General features: G+C 49.7%; 1 protein-coding gene across 3 annotated transcripts in view; it reads left to right on the top strand.

Moving 5' to 3' along the window:
- The window catches only part of trioa (trio Rho guanine nucleotide exchange factor a), a 43594-nt gene that overhangs the window by 12111 nt on the left and 4553 nt on the right, over positions 1-26930 (top strand). Inside the window, exons 3-54 of one of the 3 annotated variants that reach the window (XM_052069905.1) lie at positions 948-1022; positions 2644-2758; positions 3688-3880; positions 4921-5025; positions 5472-5668; positions 5764-6010; positions 7317-7439; positions 8334-8525; positions 9191-9322; positions 9424-9654; positions 10422-10544; positions 10965-11156; positions 11530-11699; positions 12457-12631; positions 12716-12911; positions 13021-13187; positions 13274-13393; positions 13506-13697; positions 13878-14027; positions 14111-14225; positions 15044-15159; positions 15228-15350; positions 15429-15623; positions 15699-15814; positions 15914-15980; positions 16065-16174; positions 16339-16408; positions 16488-16577; positions 16682-16774; positions 16890-17001; positions 17073-17263; positions 17337-17438; positions 18620-18649; positions 18930-19072; positions 19226-19325; positions 19396-19639; positions 19763-19861; positions 19947-20140; positions 20226-20396; positions 22599-22694; positions 22809-22957; positions 23031-23097; positions 23183-23286; positions 23359-23428; positions 23518-23607; positions 23694-23786; positions 24677-24727; positions 24791-24868; positions 24951-25130; positions 25207-25387; positions 25468-25725; positions 25816-26285. In XM_052069905.1, coding sequence (XP_051925865.1) covers positions 948-1022; positions 2644-2758; positions 3688-3880; positions 4921-5025; positions 5472-5668; positions 5764-6010; positions 7317-7439; positions 8334-8525; positions 9191-9322; positions 9424-9654; positions 10422-10544; positions 10965-11156; positions 11530-11699; positions 12457-12631; positions 12716-12911; positions 13021-13187; positions 13274-13393; positions 13506-13697; positions 13878-14027; positions 14111-14225; positions 15044-15159; positions 15228-15350; positions 15429-15623; positions 15699-15814; positions 15914-15980; positions 16065-16174; positions 16339-16408; positions 16488-16577; positions 16682-16774; positions 16890-17001; positions 17073-17263; positions 17337-17438; positions 18620-18649; positions 18930-19072; positions 19226-19325; positions 19396-19639; positions 19763-19861; positions 19947-20140; positions 20226-20396; positions 22599-22694; positions 22809-22957; positions 23031-23097; positions 23183-23286; positions 23359-23428; positions 23518-23607; positions 23694-23786; positions 24677-24727; positions 24791-24868; positions 24951-25130; positions 25207-25387; positions 25468-25725; positions 25816-26285 — 7463 coding nt within the window. The remainder of the gene's footprint in view (positions 1-947; positions 1023-2643; positions 2759-3687; positions 3881-4920; positions 5026-5471; positions 5669-5763; positions 6011-7316; positions 7440-8333; positions 8526-9190; positions 9323-9423; positions 9655-10421; positions 10545-10964; positions 11157-11529; positions 11700-12456; positions 12632-12715; positions 12912-13020; positions 13188-13273; positions 13394-13505; positions 13698-13877; positions 14028-14110; positions 14226-15043; positions 15160-15227; positions 15351-15428; positions 15624-15698; positions 15815-15913; positions 15981-16064; positions 16175-16338; positions 16409-16487; positions 16578-16681; positions 16775-16889; positions 17002-17072; positions 17264-17336; positions 17439-18619; positions 18650-18929; positions 19073-19225; positions 19326-19395; positions 19640-19762; positions 19862-19946; positions 20141-20225; positions 20397-22598; positions 22695-22808; positions 22958-23030; positions 23098-23182; positions 23287-23358; positions 23429-23517; positions 23608-23693; positions 23787-24676; positions 24728-24790; positions 24869-24950; positions 25131-25206; positions 25388-25467; positions 25726-25815; positions 26286-26930) is intronic. The other 2 variants (XM_052069907.1, XM_052069906.1) reach the window with 2 other exon arrangements.

Consider the following 26930-nt stretch of genomic DNA (forward strand, 5'->3'; position numbering starts at 1 on the left):
TACAACATGAGCGGCATTTGTAAATTGATGGAACGGCAGCGCACTCTGTCTCTCGGGGGGGGGTGTTGGCTCATCAGAGTGAATTTCTGAATGCACCCCATGTTGACGGCAACGAACGAGTTCCGGTTGGACCAAACTCCCACTTCTAACTATGGCAATGTTTTTAAAATGGCATACATTAACTAGAATCCCGTGTTGCATTGGGGCCAAAGGTCAAATACTGGTTGCGCGCTGCACCTTTTTAGTGCTGGAAATGCTAAACGCTCGTGGCGGTGTGTAATGGGAATTTCTCGACTAAATCTCATCATTTTTTTATGAGACTTGTTGTCTTGGTTTTCCTGGACAAGACAGGTGTACGCCTGCGTGCTCATGTTTTGTCATCTTTGAACATCTCCTGACAGCCGGCGCATCACTCTTGCCGCATATTAGCAGCACGGCGGAGACACCCTGTCGTCAGTCGTGAGATACAAGTTGACGCTCACAGAGGGGCTGTTTGTGATCTTGATTCGCACTCGTTCCATGTCATATTCGATTCATTCCAGAAGCAACATGTGATGCGCAGCGTTACTTTTATGCTGTTTGTTTTAGGACCGGGACGAGGCATTTTCAAACGCTGCATCATTTGTGTCCCATGGTTTCATCAGACTGCCACTCACTTTGTGTTGTCGTTTAAAGGTTGAACTTAAGCCTCTCGTTAAAAAAAAAAAAACATTTTTAATGCAGTATATATCCCCCCCCCCAGTGATTACCAGCCACTATCAAGTGTGCACTACAGACTCAAACAATGTTCCCAATAATCTGCCTCCAGCGATGACAAAGGCACATTTTCCCAGCTTGTAAAGAATCAAACGTAAATGGGCGTCCAGTTTTAATAAGATAAAAGAGCTTTCTCTCCTCAAGCAAGGCTCGTGGTCTTCATTTTCTCTTTCGTCCTTTCTGTCTTTCAGGTTTCAGGCGAAATGAGGACATGAGAGCGATGGAGGTGCTTCCCATCCTTAAAGAAAAAGTCGCTTTTTTGTCAGGTAAGAAAACTGGACGGCTCCCAAAAAAAAAAATGACAAATACATTTTTGGCACAGCTTGCTTGAGGGATTTCTCTACTTGTACATACAACATTTCAAATAAAGTTATGAACGTACAACGATGTGCCGAAGGCAGACTTTTCGTGAATATTTTGGTCGCACGGCGAACCCAAAAGGTTCCATCAAGAGCTCGAGAGTCAATAGTTGGCCCTTTGCCTTGACCCCGCCTGCCTGCATGCATGAATGCAAACCTCCCCCGCTGGTTGTCTCGTCAGCAGAGCTGTCCAGTGTCGATGCCCCCCCCCCCCCCACACACACACACACTGCATATGTGACCATCCGTCACTGTTTGTATTTGAGTACTGTATCCGTGTGTGTGTGTGTGTGTGTGTGTTTGTGTAACTGTGTATGTGACTTTTCTGTCTGACACACCACCCACAAACACACACACAAACACACACAGTGTGTGTCGTGTGTACCACTTTGTGTCAATGTGTGCGTACGTGCCAGTGTGTTTTCCAATGTGCCGTCTGTTATCACCTATGTCAATGCGGGCCATTGTTTTTCTTTTCGTTTTTTTTAATTTTTTTATTGTCTTTGCACTCTTGATTTTGGGAAGGTCAAACAGAGTAGCAGTGACACTCACGATGACTCAGACAAACACACCGATATGCAGAGAAACAAAGTGGGAGAGACGGCGTGTTGCCATAGTGACGGCAAATCGTCTGCAGCGGCATCCCCCGAGTTGTAATTGGGTTCATATTGAAGAAAGGAGACCCCCCCCCCCCCCCCCCCCCCAAAAAAAGAGATTGCAGATGGGGTCGAATGAGCCGTGTTATTATATCTGTCTCCTAAAACTCTGTTTTTATTGATTTGTTGGGTTTTACATCTTCGTGCGCGCCGCACGCCGCCTCGACTGACTAATTTGTGGGCTGAGCGCATTCATCTCGTGTTTAGCAGCACAGCATCTCTACGTGCTTCCATTTCACGAGCAAAATGTTCCCAATGTTACGCGATTGTGTGGCAGTAGAATGGAAATTCCTCCTGCTGGCCCTTTTTCTGCAAACAGTAAGATGTGGTTTTAGGCAGCGTATGGCGTAAGAGCGCAGCCAGCAGGAAGTCAGTCAGCATACCGAGAAGTTACAGCCGGCTGCCCGCATGCTCAATGTGACCGCTGCTTCTTGTTTATTGCTCCCTTGCAGCATTCGCAACTGATCTGCCGTCTAAAATATTTTAAAAAATGCCTCTGCTTGGACATACATTAAGGCATACGATGTGATGGGAGATTCTTACACACCCTCTACATATCTTTACATTGCACGATTTACTGTGTCGGATGGCGTAATGCGTAGCCGAATTGTGCAAAAAGATGAGAACATTTCCTGTTTCTGATGAAGGTGATGCAACAGACGCGCGGTCAGTCCAAACGGAAAGATGTGATTCATTAACGTAGAATCTGTTTTCAAGCCCTGTGTGGCGGATGCGCGCAGATGTAACGAAAAGTGGATCATGTTGGCCAATGGCAACCATGTAGTAAGGACAAAAAGTAGTGGGTATGAAGTTGATCCTTGTGGTTTCTCACTTCTCCACCAAAAAAAGACCAATGTGCTTTTGTGTCTTAGGTGGCAGGGACCGACGCGGTGGTCCAGTGTTAACCTTCCCATCACGCAGCAACCACGACAGAATACGCACCGATGACCTGAGGAGACTGATCGCCTACCTGGCTGGCATTCCCAGGTCTGACTCTTCAATTTTTTTTATTTTTGAAATGCACATGGATGTCCAAATCAAGTTTGTGTGTGAGCGCGTACGTGAAAGTGCTGAGTGCGGCATGTGACGTATGCGAGGACAAGCGACAGAGAGTGAGAGAAGGGAATTATTCCAGAGCGGTTAGCTTGCTGCATTTAAAAAAAAAAATAATAATTTCTTGGCTGCTAAAAAAATCAGCTGAGATGCCCAGAAAGGACGTGAGGGAAAGCCTGGATGGGTATCGGAGCGCGAGGGAAGGCAAGAAGGGAGCCACTGGGAGAAAGCAGTGAGGAGGAGGAGGAGGGGAAGGATTAAAAACCCACAGAGATGGAAACGCGCATGTGTGAGCTCGTGTGCGCGCGTGCGTGCGGGTGTGCAGAAGCAAAACAAAACGTCTCAGTCGCTGAGGCAGTGCAGCAGTCATAGTCAGTGTGGACCGCTCCTCACTTTGCAGGTAAATCCCTCCATTCATCTCCATTTCAGCATTTCAAATACACGCCTATAAAACTCAAGTTTTTTAAAATTGCCATCCACGTCGTCATTTGGTTGCAAATCAAAGCTGTACGTTTTGTCCTGCTCGTTTTCAGAAACACGCTCTCGTGGCGGACGACCTTTACAATCTCGCGGAAGTAGTTTTAGTAGAAGATGAGGGTTCAGAAATAGTTCACGTCACAGCGGATGTACAAAATGTGCAGATTATTAGTCATTTTTTTTGATGGTGGGCTGAGCGTTGGACGAGTCGTCGCGTGTGTGTGGGCGGCTGTGTGTGAGTGGGTGTGTGGGATGCATGTTTTGACTGCATCTGCTTGTAACGCGATAGAGAATTGCGTCACCTCATGGATTTTTCTCCCCCCCACCCCCCACCCCATCCTTTCCGTCATCCGTCCCCTCTTGCTGGATTTACCTCCAACCTCCAGCGACGAGGTCTGTAAACATGGCTTCACGGTCATCGTGGACATGCGCGGCTCCAAGTGGGACAGCATCAAGCCACTGCTGAAGATCCTGCAGGAGTCGTTCCCGTCGTGCATCCACGTCGCTCTCATCATCAAGCCCGACAACTTCTGGCAAAAGCAGAGGACCAATTTCGGCAGCTCCAAGTTTGAGTTTGAGGTAAGGTGTGGCTTGACTGAAACGATAACTCCATTTTCTTGTTGCTGTATTTTTACTGTCAATCCTCTCTGTATATATTGCTTCACCATAACACACGACTGTATTTATAAATTCATCTGCACCTGTGGCTGAAAAGCGCAACGCGGGGAGACTCTGCTGCCGTAATTCTCCAGCGCAGTAAATGCCGACAGCCTCTCGGATAGCCACACACTCTCCTTTGTCACCCAAAAAAAAGGAAGCTCTCATTGTCCACCGCCAGACTCTCACTGAACTACTATTGTCGCACGTCCGTATCGATTATTTGAGTGGCAAAGTCGCGCGCAAGCTGCCATCGAAACACTGTAAACTTCCACTGTGCTCGTCACACTGCCTTTAATCACTTCATCAGCCGTGACGGTAATTCGTTTATGAATTGCATGTGAAAAATAAATGCTCATTTCCTCACTCACACGCTCACAAATCAATTAACCTGGCAACAATACCCACAACACAATGGTGTCAACGCCCCCCCTCCCGCCCCCTTCCCCGCCGCATCGGTCGGCCCTCAGCGAGCCGTGTAGCCTCGCTTCTCTGCCCATGTGTGTGGGGGTGTTGTGCGGAGGAGGAGGCTTTGCACAAAATGCGTCGAGATGCTCAAGGCTTCTCCTCGCTCTCTCCCGTGCGCAAAAATGCAATTGTTGCCTCGTACGATGTTACGTTGCATTAGTAGATCATCACGGGGGGAGTGAATGGCTCACCCAGTTGCGAGGGATCCTGGGTTTGACGCCGCACGGTGCGGCTCACTGACATAATTGGAGGAAGACCGAGTGTTCGAGTCAACTGCTAAATGCTTAATGAGTTGGCCACACGGTCTGCGGAGATTAGTGAAGACTCACGCATTAATTCTGCTCCATTAGGATCCCGCGTTGGTAGTTTTCGGGAGGTAAATGCTCAGCTCAAGGGCGCTAATTAAAAAGTTCTCAACAGAGAGGATGAGATGAAGCAATTTACACCCATTTGACTGACTTCCGCTTTTGATCTCTCTCCATCTTTTGCCCCAGACTACCATGGTTTCACTCGAGGGCCTGACGAAGGTGGTGGACCCTTCGCAGCTGACGTCGGACTTTGACGGCAGCCTGGACTACAATCACGAAGAGTGGATTGAGGTGAGAAGCCTTTACTGACTTTTCAACAAGATTTTTCTCTAGAGGTGGGAGAATCGCTTTATAGCCTCCGAGTTTCAAGCAAGTTCCAACCTATTGTGGCAGAAATCTGGGTATTAGATGATTATTCTCGCTTAATCAACCCAAGTATTGATACTGATTTACATTTTTTTGCTCAGAAAAAAAAAAAACAATCGTGTCATGTATGTGTTTTGGCCAAAAAACGGCAACCGTTTTGGAAGAGCTAAATGGAAGTTCCTCAGTGAAATGTTCACCATGACCTTGGTCAGATGTGCAGCAGATGCGGGACACAGATAGTAGACAGAATGGGACCCAGGAGTAAAAAAAGTAAACCTAGAAAGTAAAGTTGTCTTAATGTATTTTAACACACCGAGATATGATTTGAATCAATTGGATCATCGGAGTGACTTTGTTGGCTTCCCGTCCAGGTCCGCGTGGCGTTTGAGGAGTTCTCCGGTCACGCCACGCAGATGCTCGCCCGGCTGGAGGAGATGCAGGAAACGGTGTCACGTAAAGACTTCCCCCAGGACCTGGAGGGAGCGCGGAGGATGATCGAAGAACATGCCACGCTAAAGAAAAAGGTCATCAAAGCGCCCATAGAGGAGCTGGACGCCGAGGGACAAAGGTAGCCATGCAATGTTTTACTAACACACACACACGTGTTTTAAAAACCATTTGGTTTATGAATGGTTGATTTCTGCCACGTCGCACTCAATCCAGACTACTGCAGCGGATCCAGAGTAGCGAGCCTTCTTCCAACCGTAATGGCGGCAGCAACACGAGCATCGGCGGCGGCGGCGACGCTGGGGTGTCCAATGTCGACACGCAGGGCTTGGTTCCTCGTATCACCCAGCTGCTGGACAAGCTGCACAGCACCCGGCAGCACCTCCACCAGGCCTGGCACGTCCGCAAGCTGCAGCTGGACCAGTGCTTCCAGCTCCGCCTCTTCGAGCAGGATGCTGAGAAGGTCGGTTGGCCCGGGCGTTGGCGGTGTGTCGCTCACTGCGAGCGATGATGCGGCGGTAATTCGGAACAACAGCGGCCGATCGCAATATAAACACAACCTACTTATGGCCGCGGTGAATTGATTTTCACTGCGTGTGCCGAGCACATCGATTCAGGCCGGCTTTTGTTTTAGAGGAGGAAAAAAGTACAACAAACCCCCCCCCGTTTGTCGTTGGGGATACATTTGACATGCAGCTCGGTATGGGAACAATATGAAAAAGAAATTCAGCACATTTAAGGTAATGTTAATGGGTTATTACAACACCTTTTTTGAATGAAGGTTCGAAACCTGCTACGAGAGGCGGAGTATTCACTTTTACTCAAATAAAGATAAACGTGCGACCGAGGCAAATTTGTAGTGAACTAGCATGGCGACGTTGCCTCACAAAGCAGAGAGGTAGAGTCTCATTTTCTGGGGAATAAGTAGGGTTTTTTTTTCAATTTTCACTTTTATTAATGTATCTTCCATGCCTGTTCAATGGGGAAAAAAATTATATCACCAATCATTTTTAGATCTTCTTGCTTAGATTTGTCATCCCGTTCGAAATAGGCCTGCGCCTTCTTTTAACACACTTTAACTTAATAAAAACACCACACAGTTCCGGTTCTCAAGTTTGTCCCAAAAATAAATGGAAGCCGTTTATTCCTCAACGCCACTGAGGTTGCCAGCGATTGCAAACTTTTCACAAGACGCAGGCGTGATGTTGCCGTCATCCATTTTTCCCGAGTTTGAGTGGGCAAGTAGCAACCACCAAGTGGGCTGGTGCTTGAATAATGAGTGGCCAATCCATGTCACGGTGACCAACTCGGATGCGCTTGTTTTTGCAGTAAAAAACACTGTTATTACAGTAAAAACCACGTAAACCTTGAAACAGCTGCTGCTTTTTGTTTTTTCCTGTACCTGACAACTGATAAAAGCCACTGCATGAAAGAAGACAGAATGAGGCAAATTTACCAGATCAATCTTTGAAGCGAACGAAGGGAGAAAAAAAAATGGAAAAAGCGGGTTGCGATACCACAGATAGCTGCTGTCTTCGATACACTGCAGTAGCAGAAGCTTGTTGCTAGGACACCATAGGCCACCGGTTGTTCTCTGGATGAGGCTACACTTAATAGATTCATTTGTCTGCATGCTGACCTGGAAAGATGGCAGCTCCGCACCGGCTGCGGTTCACCAACGCACCTGCGCTGCTTGTATCCCACCTGGTACACAATCAAGTGTCAACAATAAATTTGCTCTTTCTTCTCCCCGCCCCCCCGTGCCGCAGATGTTTGACTGGATCATGCACAACAAGGGTTTGTTCCTGGCTGGCTACACCGAGATTGGCAACAACCACCCGCACGCCGCGGAGCTGCAAACCCAACACAACCACTTTGCTATGAACTGCATGGTAAGACGCACGCTTACTCACAGCGCGCTCCCGTGACCGGCGCGCTATTCATGGGCCCCGCCCTTACGGACGGTCAAGCATCCAAAGTCACACACATCCATTTTCTGTTTCAATTTGATTCATTGATTCATTCATTCATTCATTCATTCATCTTCCGAGCCGCTTGATCCTCACTAGGGTCGCGGGGGGTGCTGGAGCCTATCCCAGCCGTCTTCGGGCAGTAGGCGGGGGACACCCTGAATCGGTTGCCAGCCAATCGCAGGGCACACATAGACGAACAACCATCCACGCTCACACTCACACTTAGGGACAATTTAGAGTGTTCAATCAGCCTGCCACGCATGTTTTTGGAATGTGGGAGGAAACCGGAGCACCCGGAGAAAACCCACGCAGGCCCGGGGAGAACATGCAAACTCCACACAGGGAGGCCGGAGCTGGAATCGAACTCGGTACCTCTGCACTGTGAAGCCCACGTGCTAACCACTGGACTACCGGGCCGCCCGATTTGATTTTGATTCATTTCTGTTCAAAATGTTTATTGAACAGTACTAACTTGGTATGACAGTTAAGATTGTTCAAAACATTTCTCAAAATAGTGTCCGTTTTGAAAAGAAGAACACATGAAGTCCTCTGATTTGCCCAACAAGTTGAATTAGACTTTGCACGTTCCACTGTATGCGCCTCCTCGTGTAAAAAAGGAGGCCTCGATGTTTGGGAGTTGAACCGGAGCCGCCTCTATTTGCACGAACCTTGTATTAGTCCTGCTTTTCACCCCACATTACATAAGCATTATGAAACTAGTGAGCCCCCGGAGATCCTCTCCACACTTGAGAAATGAAGGCGATGCACAAGTCGAGCCGTAGAAGTTGTTCAGCGAATCTGTCTCCTCCTCAGAATGTCTACGTGAACATCAACCGCATTATGTCGGTGGGCAACCGGCTGCTGGAATCGGGCCACTACGCCTCGCATCAAATCAAGCAGATCTCCGGCCAGCTGGAGCAGGAGTGGAAGGCCTTTGCGGCCGCGCTGGACGAGCGCAGCACGCTGCTGGAGATGTCCGCCAGCTTTCACCAGAAGTGTGATCAGGTTTGTGAAACGCACACTCAAAACTGCAAAAACGGGGCTCATGAAATCAAGGGAACAATGTAGCCAACGAAACCTTGCCTTCGGGTGCCACAAAATGGCGGCCAGGGACTACTGTTGTCTAAATGAAGCTCCCCAACTGACTTGAGCAACATTTTTCTCGAACTCAATGTATCTCCCTATTGGCCGCATTCAGTACTCGAGCTTTTCCGATACCAATTTGACTTGATTAAACCTGCAAAGCTTGATGTATGCGCCACATTTGCATTCATTTGCATACATGACATTTCCATACATCTTGTCCAGCGTTATTCCTGCTCATTAGTGGCAAGATAGAATGGCCGGAAGCCAGTTTGGGAACTTTCATGTCTGTGAGCAGCAATAGAAATTGTTCGGCCTTAATCTCACCCGTTTTAAAGATGCACTCGTCCATCTTGCTTTCATCATGAGAGCAATATGTAAAGGCTCTGATAATAATAATAATCTCACGTGGCCTTTCGTCTCACATATGAGGCTTTAGGAAGTACTTTTCAGTCACTGCAGGCCAATTAGCATCCCCGGTGAGTTCATAAACGTAGTGGGACGGTAAGGAAAAGGCTGTCTTACTAGCACGTGACAGTTTTTCGGGGTTTCCTCCGCCCCCCCTCTCTCCTCCCGCCCCTCTGCAGTACATGAGCAACGTGGAGTCGTGGTGTAAGGCCTGTGGTGAAGTAGATTTACCCTCCGAGCTCCAGGACCTGGAAGATGCCATTCATCACCACCAAGGCTTATACGAGCACATCACCGCAGCTTACTCAGAGGTACCAAAAAAATAAAAAAATCCGTTGGGATGTTACAATTAGACTCCTTTGTCACTGAAAATTGAGAATTCCGCCATCTTTTTTATTTTTTCGAACCCCAGGTGAGCCAGGATGGCAAAGCCTTGTTGGACAAACTGCAGCGACCGCTCACGCCGGGCAGCGCCGACTCGCTGACGGCATCGGCCAACTACTCCAAAGCGGTGCATCACGTCCTGGACATCATCCACGAGGTGCTGCATCATCAGAGGCAGCTGGAGAATATCTGGCAACACCGCAAGGTCCGCCTGCACCAGCGGCTGCAGCTCTGCGTCTTCCAGCAGGACGTTCAGCAGGTGCGCACATAATGTTATCTCTTTATTTATTTGTTCTCATCGTAGTTGTTTTAGTTTGAGTTCGATTAAATTACCCGGGAGTTGACAAAAAGGACCTTAAATTTAGTCGATTGAAACGGTTTGTTTGAATGAAAAACACATTATATCGCGAAAGTTGTCATGTGCTGTCAGTATCACTGAAGCATCCAGCACATTTATTTGCTTCGATTCATTTGAAGCTCTTGTTCTTGCAACCTTGTGACACTGAATATCCTCACCTCGGTAAAGGTGTGACATTTTAAAAGTATCCCAGTGTCACAACTGATGGATTGTGAAAGCTTTTTATGGTGGAGGTTTTTTTGTGTGTGCGCTGCCCCTTACAAAGTGTGAAAATCAACATTGCATTTTGGGGACGGGGGCGAAGCAAATGTGGTTCCGCCAGTCAAAGGTCGCAAAACCAAGTGGATTCAAAATGAGACGTGAATGTTCCAAAAAGGTCGCAACGTATGATAATGTGCATACGGACTGTCCTAAAATATCAGGGGGCCATTCTGCACCGTGTTGACTTGGCAACCGTTGCCACGGAGAGTGCATGCAGATGCTGTGAGGCTGCAAGTGAGAAGCTCCACAGATAACACAGATTGTAATCATCTCTGCAGTGTTTCTTCTTTGAACCATGTTTACAACTGCAAGCGTGACGTAATAGCTCCCCCCCGTAGCAAGCGTGACGTAATAGCTCCCCCGTACGGTGGCCCCTGTGTTGATCGTCTCCCGTTCTGTCATGGCAGGTACTAGACTGGATAGAGAACCACGGCGAGGCCTTCCTCAGCAAGCACACAGGAGTAGGCAAGTCCCTCCATCGAGCTCGAGCCCTTCAGAAACGACATGAAGACTTTGAGGAGGTGGCGCAGGTACACAAACAAACCAAAAAAATTACTGGCATGCATAAGGTCCATTCCGTTCATTAACTTGGGCAAGTGAGGGCTCCACTGTGTGAGATAAATGACAAGCATTGGTTGTAATTTCACTCGTGGAGGCATCACATCATCATCAAGCCTAATGTATGGATCTCTGAATGTGGCGCATGCAGCTGACACCGTTTCAGAAATGGGCAGCTCACAAAAAGAATTGGTCATTTCACACCCGGGTGGACAAGCGCTCCGGGGACCCAAATATCTGTGTAAAAAGCCAATGCTTGTTAATTATATGATCCATTGGTGCTGTAATACCAATAATGATCATCTCATTTCATCGAACTAAATGGCGTCGAGCTTGTCCTCCCTGCGTTCGCCTCCTCACTTTGTCCGTCCGCCCCCCCCTCCCTGGTGTAGAACACTTACACCAATGCAGACAAGCTACTGGAGGCGGCCGAACAGCTGGCCCAGACGGGAGAGTGCGACCCGGAGGAGATCTACCAGGCCGCCCACCAGCTTGAAGACCGGATCCAAGACTTTGTTCGCCGCGTGGAGCAGCGCAAAGTCCTGTTGGACATGTCTGTCGCCTTCCACACGCACGTCAAAGAGGTGGGCAGACGGACGGAGGGGATCGTGGCTTGCTGACGTAATGCTGAAGTGTGGATGGTGGGCTGCCTGTTGAGAGCCGTTCACACCGTCAAGGCAGATCATTTTCACACTGTATTCTATGGTCCTGACATATGATTAGTCAACTCTGAAGCAAAGGAAAATATGGCAGGAAGAAAAACTGCCAATAAAATAATTTTGTCATTTTGGCCCAACCTGTAAATATGTAAGAATCACGGACCAGTTTACTCCATCCATCCATTTTCTGTACTGCTCAAGATGGTTGGGGATGTGGAGTCCTTCAGTACTTCCTGAAGTAAAAATTAATTTGCGCTGCTGCTCTCGCAAACCCCCCCCCCCCTTTTTTTTTTTTAAGCTGTGGACATGGCTGGAGGAGCTCCAGAAGGAGTTGCTGGATGACGTGTACGCCGAGTCGGTGGAAGCCGTCCAGGATCTGATCAAACGCTTCGGGCAGCAGCAGCAGACCACGCTGCAAGTCACAGTCAACGTCATCAAGGAGGGCGAGGACCTCATCCAGCAGCTCAGGTAGCCGCAATGGCGAAGCTGTCACAAAGAAAGAAAAAAAATGTTCGGAAAAATGAATCGAGAACCAGTTCAAAAAGAAAGCGACCGGGAGTCGGAGAAGCATTTGCAGCCGACCCTTGTCTTCCATTTCTGTTTTCATACTCTTCATCCATCTCTTCTTGCTCTGCTTCCCCCCCCCCCCCCTCCTCATTTGTTCTGTTCATCATGGCCTCGTCCCCGGCGTGTTGGCTCCATCGTGTATTGCGTAACTGCGCTTTTAAAAGCTTACGTCTAATTGTGCGGCAGTCTCCTCCACACATCTCTGGTGTACGTGTGTTCGTGAGTGTGTGGGAGTGTTTGCGATAAGCCTCCAAACACCAATCAGTTGTCAACTTTCTCACTCGTTTGCCCTTTTTTGTTTTTGTTTCTCTCAAAAATGAAGAATCCATGCGTCATTTGTTATGCATTCACATCTGACCATACTGTATTATTTCAGACTCAATTTTATTGTATTTCTGGCCCCGTCGCTGTTATCATTTTCCAGCACTGAGTTTACGGCGTCCTCAGCAGGTTGCAACAGAGAGACTGGAAAAGTCACAGAAAGGCATTGAAATGAACATCCTTTGAAATCAAATTCAATAAGACGTCTTCCGGATTTTTCCGCAAGTTAGACATGTCAAGGTTATAGTACATTGAGGTTCATCCCAAAAGCCCTGGCTCCCTAACTTTGAGTGTACTTTAGTATACCATTTGCATACTTTATGTCTCCCATTCCCAGGGACTCGGCCATCTCGAGCAACAAAACGCCGCACAACAGCTCCATCAACCACATTGAGAGTGTGCTGCAGCAGCTGGATGAGGCTCAGGCCCAGATGGAGGAGCTCTTCCAGGAAAGGAAGATCAAACTGGAGCTATTCCTCCAGCTACGCATCTTCGAGAGGGACGCCATTGATGTGAGATGTATTTTCTCTTTAAACGCACATGCCGCCGCTCCGTCGTCTTCCATCACTTTGACATGGCGTCGCTCCCGCCCTTAGATTATCTCCGACCTGGAGTCGTGGAACGAGGAGCTGACGGGTCAGATGAGCGACTTTGACACGGAGGACCTGACGGTGGCCGAGCAGAGGCTGCAGCATCACGCCGACAAGGCCTTGACCATGAACAACCTCACCTTTGACGTCATCCACCAGGGACAGGAGCTGCTTCAATATGTTAATGAAGTCCAGGCTTCTGGTAAGTCCCTTTTGAAAGAGAAATGAAGACCCAAGTTTTTTTTTTTAACATCCAAACTTGAGGGTAGAAACAAGTGTTCACATCTCGACTTCTTGTTTTTCCCCTCCAGGCGTCGAGCTGCTCTGCGACCGTGACGTGGACATGGCGACCCGTGTTCAGGACCTGCTGGAGTTCCTCCACGAGAAGCAGCAAGAGTTGGACTTGGCCACCGAGCAGCACCGCCGGCACTTGGAGCAGTGCGTCCAGCTGAGACATTTGCAGGCCGAGGTCAAACAGGTGAAACGTCGTTGCTTTGACACGCTGTCGCACTTGGTCACAATTTTCCCTTTTGGTGGGGGATTTAATAGTATCTATCCGTGCAGGTTCTGGGTTGGATTCGTAACGGCGAGTCCATGTTAAACGCGGGTCTCATCACGGCCAGCTCCCTGCAGGAAGCCGAGCAGCTGCAGAGGGAACATGAACAGTTTCAGCATGCCATTGAGGTTCCGTTCGTTGATTGCAGTTCTTTCCCAACATTTATTGGGCCAATGCTTCTTGTCTCCATCACCGGCCACCCCCTCATTGTGTTTTTTTTCCCCCACTTTCTGCCTGCAGAAGACCCACCAGAGCGCCCTGCAGGTTCAACAGAAGGCCGAGGCTCTGCTGCAGGCCAACCACTACGACATGGACTTGATCAGAGAGTGCGCCGAGAGCGTGGCGTCGCACTGGCAGCAGCTCATGCTCAAAATGGAAGACCGGCTCAAGCTGGTCAATGCCTCTGTGGCCTTCTACAAAACTTCGGAGCAAGTAGGACATGCAATAGGCCAGATTTCACATTGTAATGCCCCCCACCCCCTTTTTATTTTTATAGTGCATGCTATTAATCCGACCGAGTAGGATGCATTTATGGGGCTGAAGGAAAAAAAAAACACTGGCGTTGACGTTCTCCATTGTAGGAGGCGATCTAATCTGCTCTTCCCCTTGCAGGTGTGTAGTGTGTTGGAAAGCCTGGAGCAGGAGTATAAGAGGGAGGAGGACTGGTGCGGAGGAGCCGACAAACTTGGCCCCAACTGCGAGACGGACCATGTGACCCCCATGATCAGTAAACACCTGGAGCAGAAGGAAGCCTTCCTCAAGGTTGAAATGAGCCCCCTGGAAGCTCAAAGCCGTTTCTACGCGACACCTCTGAGCTCGCCCGTTTTGTTCTTGTTGTCAATCAGGCGTGCACCCTGGCCAGGAGAAATGCGGACGTCTTCCTCAAGTACATGCACAGGAACAGCGTCAACATGCCGGGATTGCTGAGTCACGTCAAAGCACCGGAGCAGCAAGTTAAAAGTCAGTTTTGGCTGGTTGGGGAGCGGCTGCACAATTTGTCCTCCAAAGATGGCAATTTAGACAGCAGATGGGCTGGATGGATCTAATAGATGACAAAGAGTTTCCGTTTTAAAGTAGGAATCCGTAAGAAATGCTTAATACGGATAGGGAATCATTTTCACACATTCAATAGGAATGTTGTCGAAAGCTCTCTAACTCCACTGACTTGTTTTGGAACGCTTCGTAGCGTTACTTTGTAAATACCACTGAGCAACATGCCTTCCACAAACTGACTAAAATGTGATTGCGTCAAAGTATTTGTTCAAGAACAATCAGATCCAGCTTAAGGTGCGAATACACTGGTGCATCAAACTAGAACATACGTACATCCCATAATATGAGGTTCGAATTGTTCGATATCGATTCGGTAGTCCAGTGGTTACCACGTCGGCTTCACAGTGCAGAGGTACCGGGTTCGATTCCAGCTCCGGCCTCCCTGTGTGGAGTTTGCATGTTCTCCCCCGGGCCTGCGTGGGTTTTCTCCGGGTGCTGCGGTTTCCTCCCACATTCCAAAAACATGCGTGGCAGGCTGATTGGACGCTCTAAATTGTGCCTAAGTGTGAGTGTGAGTGTGAATGGTTGTTCGTTTCTGTGTGCCCTGCGATTGGCTGGCAACCGATTCAGGGTGTCCCCCGCCTACTGCCCGAAGACAGCTGGGATAGGCTCCAGCACCCCCCGCGACCCTAGTGAGGATCAAGCGGTTCGGAAGATGAATGAATGAATGAATCTTGACTCATCTTTGCTTCCCTTACGTGTGAGTTTTTGTTCCGCTTTTGCAGACATTCTCAATGAGCTACTGCAGAGAGAAAACCGCGTCCTCCACTTCTGGACCATGCGGAAGCGCCGTCTGGACCAGTGTCAGCAGTATGTGGTGTTTGAACGCAGTGCCAAACAGGTGAGAGAGATGGCAGGCATTCGTCCGGTTCCGCTCGGCTTGACCGGACATGAACCGTTTCTTTTCAGGCCCTTGAGTGGATTCACGACACGGGCGAGTTTTACCTGTCCACGCACACCTCCACTGGCTCGAGCATCCACCACACGCAGGAGTTGTTGAAGGAGCACGAGGATTTCCACATCACCGCCAAGGTGGGTCGCGGCTCACTCTCTCTCGCCCTGGCCGGGTGGACGCACGCGTGCGAGCCTTGTCGCTTTGCTCCTCCCCAGCAAACCAAGGAGCGCGTCAAGCTGCTCATCCAGCTGGCCGGCGGCTTTTGCGACAAAGGTCACAGCCACGCCGGCGAGATCAAGAAGTGGGTGACGGCCGTGGACAAGCGCTACCGGGACTTCTCCCTGCGAATGGACAAGTACCGCTGCAGCCTGGAGAAAGCCTTGGGCATCTCGTCCGACTCCAACAAGGCCGTAAGTCCGTACAAACTCTTGTCGCTCAGTGCCACCCCGTGTTGTAAACGTATCATGTCATCACTACTTTGTCAGAGTAAGGATCTGCAGCTGGACATCATTCCCGCCACAGCTCCGGGCTCGGACGTCAAGCTGAGGGATGCCGCCCATGAGCTCAACGAGGAGAAACGAAAGTCCGCACGCAGAAAAGAGTACGTAGCCACTTCTTCGTTTTACGACCTCTGACCGGGATTTGCCTGTGAAAAGCTAAGATCGTTGCAATCAATACGTGCCTCCATGTTTTTGTTTAGGTTCATCATGGCAGAGCTGATCCAGACGGAAAAGGCCTACGTGCGAGACCTGCGGGAGTGCATGGATGTCAGTTTGAAATCGACTTTTTTTTTTTTTTTTTTTTAAACATCGACAAGCAGCACAATTGAATCTTCATGCGGCTTCTTGCAGACTTACCTGTGGGAGATGACGAGCGGGGTGGAGGAGATCCCCCCGGGAATCCTCAATAAAGAGCACATCATCTTTGGGAACATGCAGGATCTTTATGAATTCCATCATAAGTAAGCTCCTATTTTTTCCCCCTCCGTGCATCTACTGGGCCAAACAAAATACTGAAAACCAAACGGTGTGTTTTTGCGCCTCCGAGTGTTCGCTTAGCTCTTTCCGCATAGTTGCATTGCCACCTTAAACATGCGTTGTCTTGGTGCATCTTCTCCTTTTTCAGCATCTTTCTCAAAGAGCTGGAGAAATACGAGCAGTTGCCTGAGGATGTTGGGCATTGCTTTGTCACGTGGGTATGTGTTGCTTCTCAAGAAACATCATGTCGATCACCCGTGACGAATCCGGATCATTTATGGCTCTTGTTTTTTATAGGCCGATAAATTCCAAATGTACGTGAATTACTGCAAGAACAAGCCAGACTCCACTCAGCTCATCCTGGAGCATGCCGGGAACTATTTCGATGTACGTTTAAATGTCACAGTCATCACAATACAACTGCAGGACATGATGTTTTGGTGTCTGACGTATGTTTTTTTTTTTTTCCTCTCTCCGCGGGGGTTTGACAGGAAATTCAACAAAGGCACCGACTAGCCAACTCAATCTCCTCCTATCTGATTAAACCTGTGCAGAGAATCACAAAATATCAGCTCCTGCTGAAGGTACCTGCATCAAAATGACAACCAAAAAGAGAATAGGTGCTTTGGTATCGCCAGACAACACACACCAAATGTTTTTTGTTGTGTGTTTTTTTTTTTTTTTTTGGTGCTTTTCTAGGAGCTGCTGACATGCTGTGAAGAAGGCAAAGGCGAGATCAAGGACGGGCTGGAGGTGATGCTCAGCGTTCCCAAGCGAGCCAACGACGCCATGCATCTGTCCATGCTGGAAGGTGAACCACGCATTCAGTCGCTCATTGCTGACGTGTCATTCGCTCACGCTCCCTCCTCCCTCCTCCCGCAGGTTTTGATGAGAACATTGAATCGCAAGGCGAGCTGATCCTCCAGGAGTCCTTCCAGGTGTGGGATCCAAAGACTCTGATCCGCAAGGGCCGAGAGAGACACCTGTTCCTCTTTGAGATGTCGCTGGTCTTCAGCAAGGAGGTCAAGGACTCCAACGGCAGGAGCAAATACATCTACAAGAGCAAACTCTTTGTGAGTCCTCCGCAACGCTTTTATCTTTGCGACATTCCCGGTCCACATGATTATTACCCGGCTCTCTCCGTAGACCTCCGAGTTAGGGGTGACCGAGCATGTTGAGGGAGATCCCTGCAAGTTTGCTCTTTGGGTGGGACGCACGCCGACGTCAGACAACAAGATCGTTCTCAAGGTAAAATACTTTTCACTTTTTGCCCACCAAGCAAGTTCATGTCGTACTCTCCAAACTGCACCCCGAAAGACCAAACGAATGACAGCATTTCGATTTTAACAAGTGGACTTCTCCTTTGTTGACCATGGAGGAAAAAAAAATAGCATTCTTATCGAAGTCAAAGCTATGCTGGCTGTATAAAAAAAAGTACGTCAGCTTTATAAGGAAGAAGCGGAGAAAAAAAAGATAATATGCATTGAAAATGTCAACCAAAATTGATTTTCACGCGACAAAAATTGATGTGTTAAAAAAAAAAAGAAGAAAAAAAACTCCGATAAAACTGCTGGACCCAACAGTTCATTCGGGTGATGCATGCGGGTGATCATTGGGAATGACACCCAGCAAATAGCAATGACGATGTTTTTATACGGTCGTTGTGTTTTTTTTTTAAAAAACGACTCTGCTTGGTCTTGCTGTCACTCGGCGACGTCTGCCTTTGATCGCATGAGCGGCTTCAAGGTGGCCGGCCACTTTTCTGTCATCACCATGCCCACCTCAATTCCCCTTTTTTTGCGTTTTTTTTGCACGTCTCCGTTGATCCTTTGCTTTTGATTGTGCCTTGTTAGCGCTCGCGTCTTGTCTATCCGGGGCTGTGTTTTCTGTGGATGTTTAGTCTCCAAAGTCTCTCTGTGGGCTGACATGCTTCCACCAACGCCGCTGACACTTGTTTGACTTCTCAACGCCCACAAGCTGGGCTGCACGCCGTTGTTTCGAAAGCAACAACTCCACTTTTTATTGATTGGACCACCATTTTCGGTGTCATTTTCTCAAATCCCCCCCGCCCCCTCCTTTATTTCCAAAGTGGCAAAAAGGTTGCGATTTGTGTCAGTGTTTGGAAGAGCATGAAGCTAAAGTCAACTTTCCACTGAGTAACAAATGGAGTTGCTCAACTAACAGCTATGCAATGTTCTGTACGTACCATGCGACAAGCTCTCATGACTAACTCCATATTCACCGCCGTCTGCCGCGGTTTTAATCGGGCTACACCGTCTAGGCGGGTTGTTGGTCTTGTGCCGCTATTTTTTTTTGGTTGTTATTTTATTGACTGGTAATCATGTCATTCTATCATGTGATCAAAGAAAATGTATCCACATGTAAAACCAAACCAGTGAAATTGTCTATCTCATATTTCAAATTCAAAGCTAAGTCAGGGATCCAAACACGGAGCGATGGTGAGTACAAAATATCCCCTGCAACACAGCCCTTCAACTTCTCCCAAGTCTGAAACCGCAACGCAAAAGCAACTCTTAATTTTGGGGGTCTGTATTGACTTTCTTCAGCGTGAAATTTTAAAGAACTCCTGTAACTACCGGAGTCCAAACCTCCAGCTGCGAAGAGAAGCCAATGTTTCATTCAGACTTGTGGGAAACACGGCGCGAAACCGCAAATCTCTTGAAATCGCTTTGATTTCCAAATGGCCTTAACCTTTTTGACTGACCTGCTCGTCAACAGGCCTCCAACATTGAGAACAAGCAGGACTGGATCAAGCACATCAGGGAGGTGATCCAGGAGCGCACCATCCACCTGAGGGGTGCGCTCAAGGAACCCATCCATATTCCCAAAGCCAGCACTGCCAAACACCACAAAGGCCGAAGGTAACCAAATGGCAACGTTTAGACGACGCCAACGTGAGGTTTGAGCTCATGCGGCGACATAAGAATACGATCCTTGTGTCAACGCGTGGTTCCCGAGCCAATTCTCAGGGGTAATTACTGCGGGATAGAAAGCGAATCGATGTTGTGCTTTAGGGATGGGGAAGATCTTGACAGTCAAGGTGAAGGCAGCAGTCAACCGGACACCATCTCGCTGGCCTCACGCACGTCACAGAACACGCTGGACAGTGACAAGGTGAGGTGCCCCCGTCTGGCTTCCAAGCGCGCGAGCCGCTCGGTTCCTCCTCACCCTCCTCATGCCGCAGCTCTCCGGCGGCTGCGAGCTGACGGTGGTGATTCACGACTTCATGGCGAGCAACAGCAACGAGCTGACGGTGCGGCGCGGGCAGACGGTGGAGGTTCTGGAGCGCTGCCACGACAAGCCCGACTGGTGCCTGGTGAGGACCACCGAGCGCTCCCCGGCTCTGGAGGGCTTGGTCCCCTGCTCCACGCTCTGCATCGCGCACTCGCGCTCCTCCATGGAGATGGAGGGCATCTTCAACCACAAAGGTAACAAAGAGTTCCGCCGAACGACCGTCGCAGCAGCCGAAATTGCGATCAATATGATGAAGTCCTAGTCGATAAGATGCACCGAGAGTTAATCGTTTTTGACGAGACGTTATGTCATTGCAGACACCTTGTCAGTGTGCAGCAATGACTCCATCTTGCCAGGATCCTCTGCTACACTTCAGCCCGGTCATGGCCACGCTTCGCCCGGGCCCAAACGACCAGGTAGGCGAGACGACGACGCCGCCTGGAAAAACAAAAGGCCGTCCGACTGTCTCAACATGTCGGCGACTTGCGCCGCGTCCGGCAGGCAACACGTTGCGAAAGTGGCTCACCAGCCCCGTGCGGCGGCTGAGCAGCGGCAAGGTAGACGGTCACGTGAAGAAGCTGGCCCACAAGCACAAGAAGAGCCGCGAGGTAAGGAAGAGCGGCGAGATGACCACGGGATCCCAGAAAGACTCGGACGACAGCGCCGCCACCCCTCAGGACGAAAGCGTGGAGGAGGTGGACAGACGCCGCCACCGCCGCCACTTCCTGTCGCCGCTCTGCAGAACGATGCGATTCGATAGGCTGTTTATCTGTGTTGCAGAGGGTGCGCAACGAGGGGCTGTCGAGCGGCACCTTGTCCAAATCCAGTTCTTCGGGCATGCAGAGCTGCGGCGAGGAGGAAGGCGAGGAGTGTCCCGACTCGGTGCCACTGCCTCCGCCGATGGCCATCCAGCAGCATAGCCTGCTCCAGCCGGACTCGCAGGACGATAAGGTGACGGCGCGGGCGCAACGCGAGGCCGTTCGAAGCCGACGCGCAGGAAGAGATTTGCAAAACGTGTTTTGAGCTTTCCCTAAAGTCACCTCCAAGTGATGTTTTTTATTTAGTGTTCAGTTATCGATCGTATGTTTGAGTGATACATTTTCTCAAATAAAATGCGCAGGTAGCAGGTGAAAAAAAAAGGTTTTGAGCCGTGTTTGTGTGGACGCTGACGGGAGAAACTAGATGTTATAAAAAAAATTTACCTCAGAGGTTTGTTATTAAAAAAAAAAAAGTGAGGAGGGGAGGTGACACTCGCAGAACACGTCATTCCTCATCATAATTTTTAATTTGTCCAGGTTTGAATTTACTTTTAGTCTGAATATTTTTGTGATAGTTTGAGGTGGATCTTCCTATTCTTTCCTTTTCTGACAATTTATTTGAGGCCGCTGCGAGTTTTTCTTCTGACACTAATTTGTGTTTCTCTTTTTTTTTCTTTTTTTTTTCTTTTCCTGATTGTATTGTTTGCCATACTGTGTAGCATTACCTTGATTTATGTCCTGTCTTTGCTTTGTCACAGTTTCCGTACCTCTCCATCTGAAAAGCCTCATCTTCCTCCCGCTTTCTTCCCTCACTCCCCCCCACCCCACCCCCAACCCCCCCCCCCCCCCAGCACTCCTCACCTCTAAATGCTCTTTTCCAATTGCTCTTTTTCTTTTGCTTTTTTTTTCTAACAATGTATCGCCACGGATGAAGTCCCCCTTTTTTTCTGATGTGAGCTTCTTGAAACTTTTGTCCGTTTTGTATTCCCCCCCCCCCCCCCCCCCCAAACAATACTCTTAGTATCTTAGTGACTGTTCCCACCGGTGCATCTATTTCTTTTCTTTTTGACTTGATGTTTCTCGAGCACACAGTTGTAGTCAGGGCAACAGAATCGAGAAGCCGTTCTCCTCCCGCCCGTTGAAAATGCAACAACGCCGCAGCTTTTTCTGCGCGCCGAGAAGCTCGAAAGACTTTTTCCAAGCGCAAAACATAGCTGATGTATCAAGTCCAAAGATGGAGCCCCAAGCCCAACGCCGTATTGAAGAGGTTAAAACGTTTGTTCCCCCCCCTTGTTGCCATCACCACTCTCCCTCCCCCCCGCTCGTCCCTCATCTCCCTTTTTTTACCCTCTGTGCGTTGAATCTCATAATTGGCATCTGTATAAATGCTGGCGAGGCCACAAGAGCACACACAGGCTCACCCAGAAAACCTAATTGGGGAAGCACAGCAGCGCAAGGGTGAGACTCTCCTGAAATATGCATATTGATTTTTTTTTTTCTTTTATATACTTTTCTATACTTACGTAAAAGGACTCCATCTCCCTTTTGTCCCATTGTAAAGATGACATCACCTCAAAAGCAGGACCGCATATTGCACTTGAACAGATTTTCTCCCCATTGTTTTGATTTTTTTTATCCTCACATGATCCTGTATTTTCCTTTCTTTACGCATTTTCACTTTCGAAAGAAGGCGGCCCGGTAGTCCAGTGGTTAGCACGTGGGCTTCACAGTGCAGAGGTACCGGGTTCGATTCCAGCTCCGGCCTCCCTGTGTGGAGTTTGCATGTTCTCCCCGGGCCTGCGTGGGTTTTCTCCGGGTGCTCCGGTTTCCTCCCACATTCCAAAAACATGCGTGGCAGGCTGATTGGACGCTCTAAATTGTCCCTAGGTGTGAGTGTGAGCGTGGATGGTTGTTCGTCTCTGTGTGCCCTGCGATTGGCTGGCAACCGATTCAGGGTGTCCCCCGCCTACTGCCCGAAGACGGCTGAGATAGGCTCCAGCACCCCCCGCGACCCTAGTGAGGATTAAGCGGTTCGGAAAATGGATGGATGGACTTTCGAAAGATTTAGTGGCACATCTTTTCAACTTTTGTTTTTAACCCCTAACTTCGTTTTCACTGTGATTAGAACTTTGATCATTTGACCATAGCTCTATATTTTAAAATCACATCACTAACAAAAGAGACCAATCACCCTGCAACAAAACTGTCAATGGACCCGCTTCCCAACACCAGGCTTAAAACGTTGCATTCCATTTATACGCTACTGCTTCATCGGAGTCCACTTTAGACCGGTTGAATGTGAGCTGCGCGGCGCGCGTGACTGTGTTGGACACGGGCCCTAAAGGAAGCAGGTTTGTTTTGAAGCGGAGCTCATTTTCTACCCGTATTCCCGCAGAGCTCCTCTCGTCTGTCGGTCCGCCCTTCCAGCTCCGAGACGCCCAGTGCCGCCGAGTTGGTGAGCGCCATTGAGGAGCTGGTCAAAAGCAAGATGGTAGGAAATTTGAGCGCAAACGAAGGCTAATGAAAGCAGAAATGAATGAAATCTTGAACGCAGCCCGCGCGCCGAATCACATTCGGTTCATTGTCGTTCACCTCGCTGGTGCAGGTTCTCGAGGACCGTCCCAGCTCGCTGTCGGTGGACCAAGGAGACAGCAGCTCCCCCTCCTTCAAACCACCCGACAACTCCCTCCTCTCCTCATCCTCCCCCGTGGAAGAGATGGACGAGCGGCGGGCCGGCATTCTCAAGAAGAGGCAGTATGTCACCTTCCGTTAGAAATCCTGACACATTTTTTTGTAAATCTGTCCTGACTCTGCAATTTCTTTGAAGATGCATCCTGATGGATTTGGTGGAAACGGAGCGGGATTATATCAGAGACCTCGGTCAGGTGGTGGAGGTGAATGAAGCGTCACTCATTTGCCGTCAAGTGTGCGCCGTGCGTGCGTTTTTATCGCCGCCGTGATTGTGTGTTTGTCCGTTAGGGTTACATGAGCAGGATGAAGGAGGAGGGCGTCCCCGATGACATGAAGGGAAAAGACAAAATGGTGTTTGGCAACATCCATCAAATCTTTGACTGGCACAAAGAGTAAGTAAGGGATGTCTGACGAGACTTTCTGCGACAAAGCTTAACGGTCTTCTCGTTTCTTCATTCCTTCAGTTTCTTCCTCGGTGAATTGGAAAAATGTTTGGACGATCCAGACAGACTGGGACCGCTCTTTCTCAAGCAGGTTCGTTGTCTATGTGGTTCCAATCCTGTGTGTTGCTCTTTTTTTTCTACCCCATCATCTATTTCTTTTTTTTTTTTCTTCACGTGTAGGAGCGGAGACTAAACATGTATGTGGTGTATTGTCAAAACAAGCCCAAGTCGGAGCACATTGTGGCAGAGTACATCGATACTTACTTTGAGGTAATGTGGAAACTCCAAAAAAAACGCAAGTGAAACGCGTGCCAGCGAGCTTTCTTTTCACCGAGCTTCACCGTCTGTCGTGCCAGGACCTGAAACGGCGGCTTGGCCACCGACTGCAGATCACAGACTTGCTCATCAAGCCGGTCCAGCGGATCATGAAGTACCAGCTCTTGCTCAAGGTTTGGTGTCTTGTTGTACACTAGGGGGCGCCAAACATTGAGAAATCTTGCTGCCTCGCTGTTTTTGTGGGCTCTCTGAATTGCCAAGATATTCCGCAAGATAGCACCAAACGTTGTGTGATGGAGAAGCGGTCCTCCCTTCCTATTTGACAACATTTGGTCCCAAGCGCCTATGGGGAAGAGAAACCGACTTTGAGTGTTAGGGAGGAGCCAAATGTACCGGCTTTAAAAGAGGACGTTCTGAGTGTTTGCTGTGTGCAAAATCCTAGTTTGGGTGCGCTTTATTTATTCATTCATTCATTCATTCATTCATCTTCCGAACTGCTTCATCCTCACAAGGGTCGCGGGGGTGCTGGAGCCTATCCCAGCCGTCTTCGGGCAGTAGGCGGGCGACACCCCGAATTGGTTGCCAGCCAATCGCAGGGCACACAGAGACGAACAACCATGCACACCCTCACTCACACCTCGGGACAATTTAGAGTGATCAATCAGCCTGCCATGCATGTTTTTGGAACTTGGGAGGAAACCGGAGCACCCGGAGAAAACCCACGGAGGCCCGGGGAGAACATGCAAACTCCACACAGGGAGGCTGGAGTTGGAATCGAACCCGGTACCTCCGCACTGTGAAGTCGACGTGCTAACCACTGGACTACCGGGCCGCCCTGCGCTTTATTTATTTTTTTTCAAATTCCAATCATCATTATAACATTTTTAAATTTAAATTTTAATTTTTCGGACCGTCCTTTGCGGTTATATGTATCCAGTTTCAACCAGTAAGTAGGCCAGGGGTGTGAAAGTCATCTTTGTCTCGGGATTTTGGGGGATGACTGTGCCATATGACTTACAAACTTACAGACCACAATAGCGTCTTGATGGTGCGTTTGTTGTAGGACTTCTTGAAGCACTCGAAAAAGGCAGGGCTGGAGTCTTTGGATCTGGAGGTAAGAAAACAGACGAGACTCACGATTTCCCTCGGCAGCAACACCCATTTGTGACTCTTACAGAAAGCAGTGGAGGTCATGTGCATCGTACCTAAAAGGTGCAACGACATGATGAATGTTGGCCGGCTTCAGGGATTCGAAGTAAGAAATCAAAGCAAGCACCCCCGCCCGGATCTTTTGTTTCGAACACGGGCTCACGCGGCCCGCCGGCTGTGCTCTCCAGGGTAAGATCGTGGCCCAGGGACGCCTTCTGCTGCAGGACACGTTCATGGTGACGGACGCGGAGAGCCGAGTGAAGGAGAGGAGAGTCTTCCTCTTTGAGCAGCTGCTCATCTTCAGCGAGCCGCTGGACAAGAAAAAAGGCTTCTCCTTACCCGGCTTCCTGTACAAGAACAGCATCAAGGTGAAAAAAGGATTGCGGATTTATTCAAGCGCCTTCCGTCGTCCAAAACGTTGATTTGTTGTATGTGCTGCTTCAGGCGAACAGTTTGGGCCTGGAAGACAACGCGGACGGCGACCCCTGCAAGTTTGTGTTGACCTCCCGCTTGGCAAACGGCACCGTGGAGTCGTTCATGTTGCACTCCTCTCACCCGGGGGTGCGCGAAGTGTGGACTCTTCAGATCGGCCAAATATTGGAGAGCCAACGCAATTTCTTAAACAGTGAGCTGAAATGTGAAGGGGGCGGGGCATGTTTTACAGAAGTTAAAAGAACACGTTGCGTCTTGTCTCCCGCGTGGTAGCTCTGACCTCACCTATCGACTATCAGAGGAACCACGTTGGGGCGAGCGCGGGGGGGCCTTGCGTGTCCAGCGCGGGCTCTCCAGGCGGAAGCAGTAGTGGGCCAAACGCACCGGGAAGTTCCACGGCAAGCGCATCGATCCCTGCGGGATCCCAAGGCGGCTGCCGTCGACCATCCAGGATCCCGCAGCCCTCTCGCCTGCCCCAACCCCTCCGCCACCACCCCGGGGCCGATCCCGAAGGCCCCAACAAGATGTCCGGTACGACTCCACGTGCCAGCCACATGCTCTCGTCTGTATCGTCAAACCTTGGCTTGATTGATGTTTTAGTTGTGCTCACTTATGATCCAGGTCCAGGTCCCCGTCCTCTTCCTTCCCCCGCGCTCCCCCCAGGGGGCAGTCCGCAGGGCAAGCGTCCCCTCCAGAACCTAGAGGACCAAGCACAGACCCCTACCAGTATTGTGGCTCCTATGGTCCGGGCCACAGTGGGGCAGTTGCCCTCTATGCCCTCTCCCAAAACGCGGCCCGGAGCCGTGCCCCCTTTGGCCCTTCCGGCCTTTGTCAAGGACGTCCTTCCGCCGCCGCCGCCGGCCAGCCCCGGCCAGAAGTCCGGCTTCTGGAGCTCCATGCCGGGCTCTCCGGCGAGCCGCCCCGGCTCCTTCACTTTCCCGGGAGAGGCGTCTGAGAGTCCGGTCCGCCAGAATTCTAACCAGAACCCAAATCAAAGCCACAGACACTCCACGCACAGCAAAGACGCTGACCGCATGAGCACCTGCTCGTCCGCCAGCGAGCAGTCCATCCAGTCCACGCAGAGTAACGGGGTAAGAGCTCAAGAGCGCCGCTGATCCGACTAACACGGAGGCCGAGGGGAGGCCGGCCGGCCGCATCCCGTCGCCTGTGCCGCAGCGGCCGGCGCCACTAATCTGACCCCTCCTGCGCATCTCCGCTCTTCAGCACCATCTCCTTCTGGCTTTGATCATCTGAAGAATTTCTTAAGATCTCACCTTCTCTGGCGGACCAAAGACTTGAGACCACTTCTCCATTTCTGACTTCTAACCACGCTTTTACTAACACCCGCCCTGGGTCCTTCTCTTGCTCAAATGGTCCACTTTCCCGCAATTAACTCTGACCTTTGTGGGCTGACTGCGAAGGGATGCTCTTACCCAAGCTAACGACCTTTGACCTTCGCCCGGAGCCGCCGAACAAAGAAAACCTTCCCCTTTTCCCAACCTTCTTGTACACTCTGCAAATGATCATACCTTTCCATCTACTGTTTCGCAATGCACTAAGCGACTTGTTCATGTAGTGGTACCTTGTTGCTCAGTTGAGTCACCTCGTCACTCGAAATATCTACAACAGAGACGAGTTAATTTTCTTAATATGATTCATAACGTGATATTGCTTACATATTTTTAAGGCCACATACATTTTGATGTTGAAGTCAAAAAGTTTCGCGTATTTGACTG

The sequence above is a fragment of the Hippocampus zosterae genome, chromosome 7 (genome assembly GCF_025434085.1).
Source record: "Hippocampus zosterae strain Florida chromosome 7, ASM2543408v3, whole genome shotgun sequence".
Taxonomy (NCBI): domain Eukaryota; kingdom Metazoa; phylum Chordata; class Actinopteri; order Syngnathiformes; family Syngnathidae; genus Hippocampus; species Hippocampus zosterae.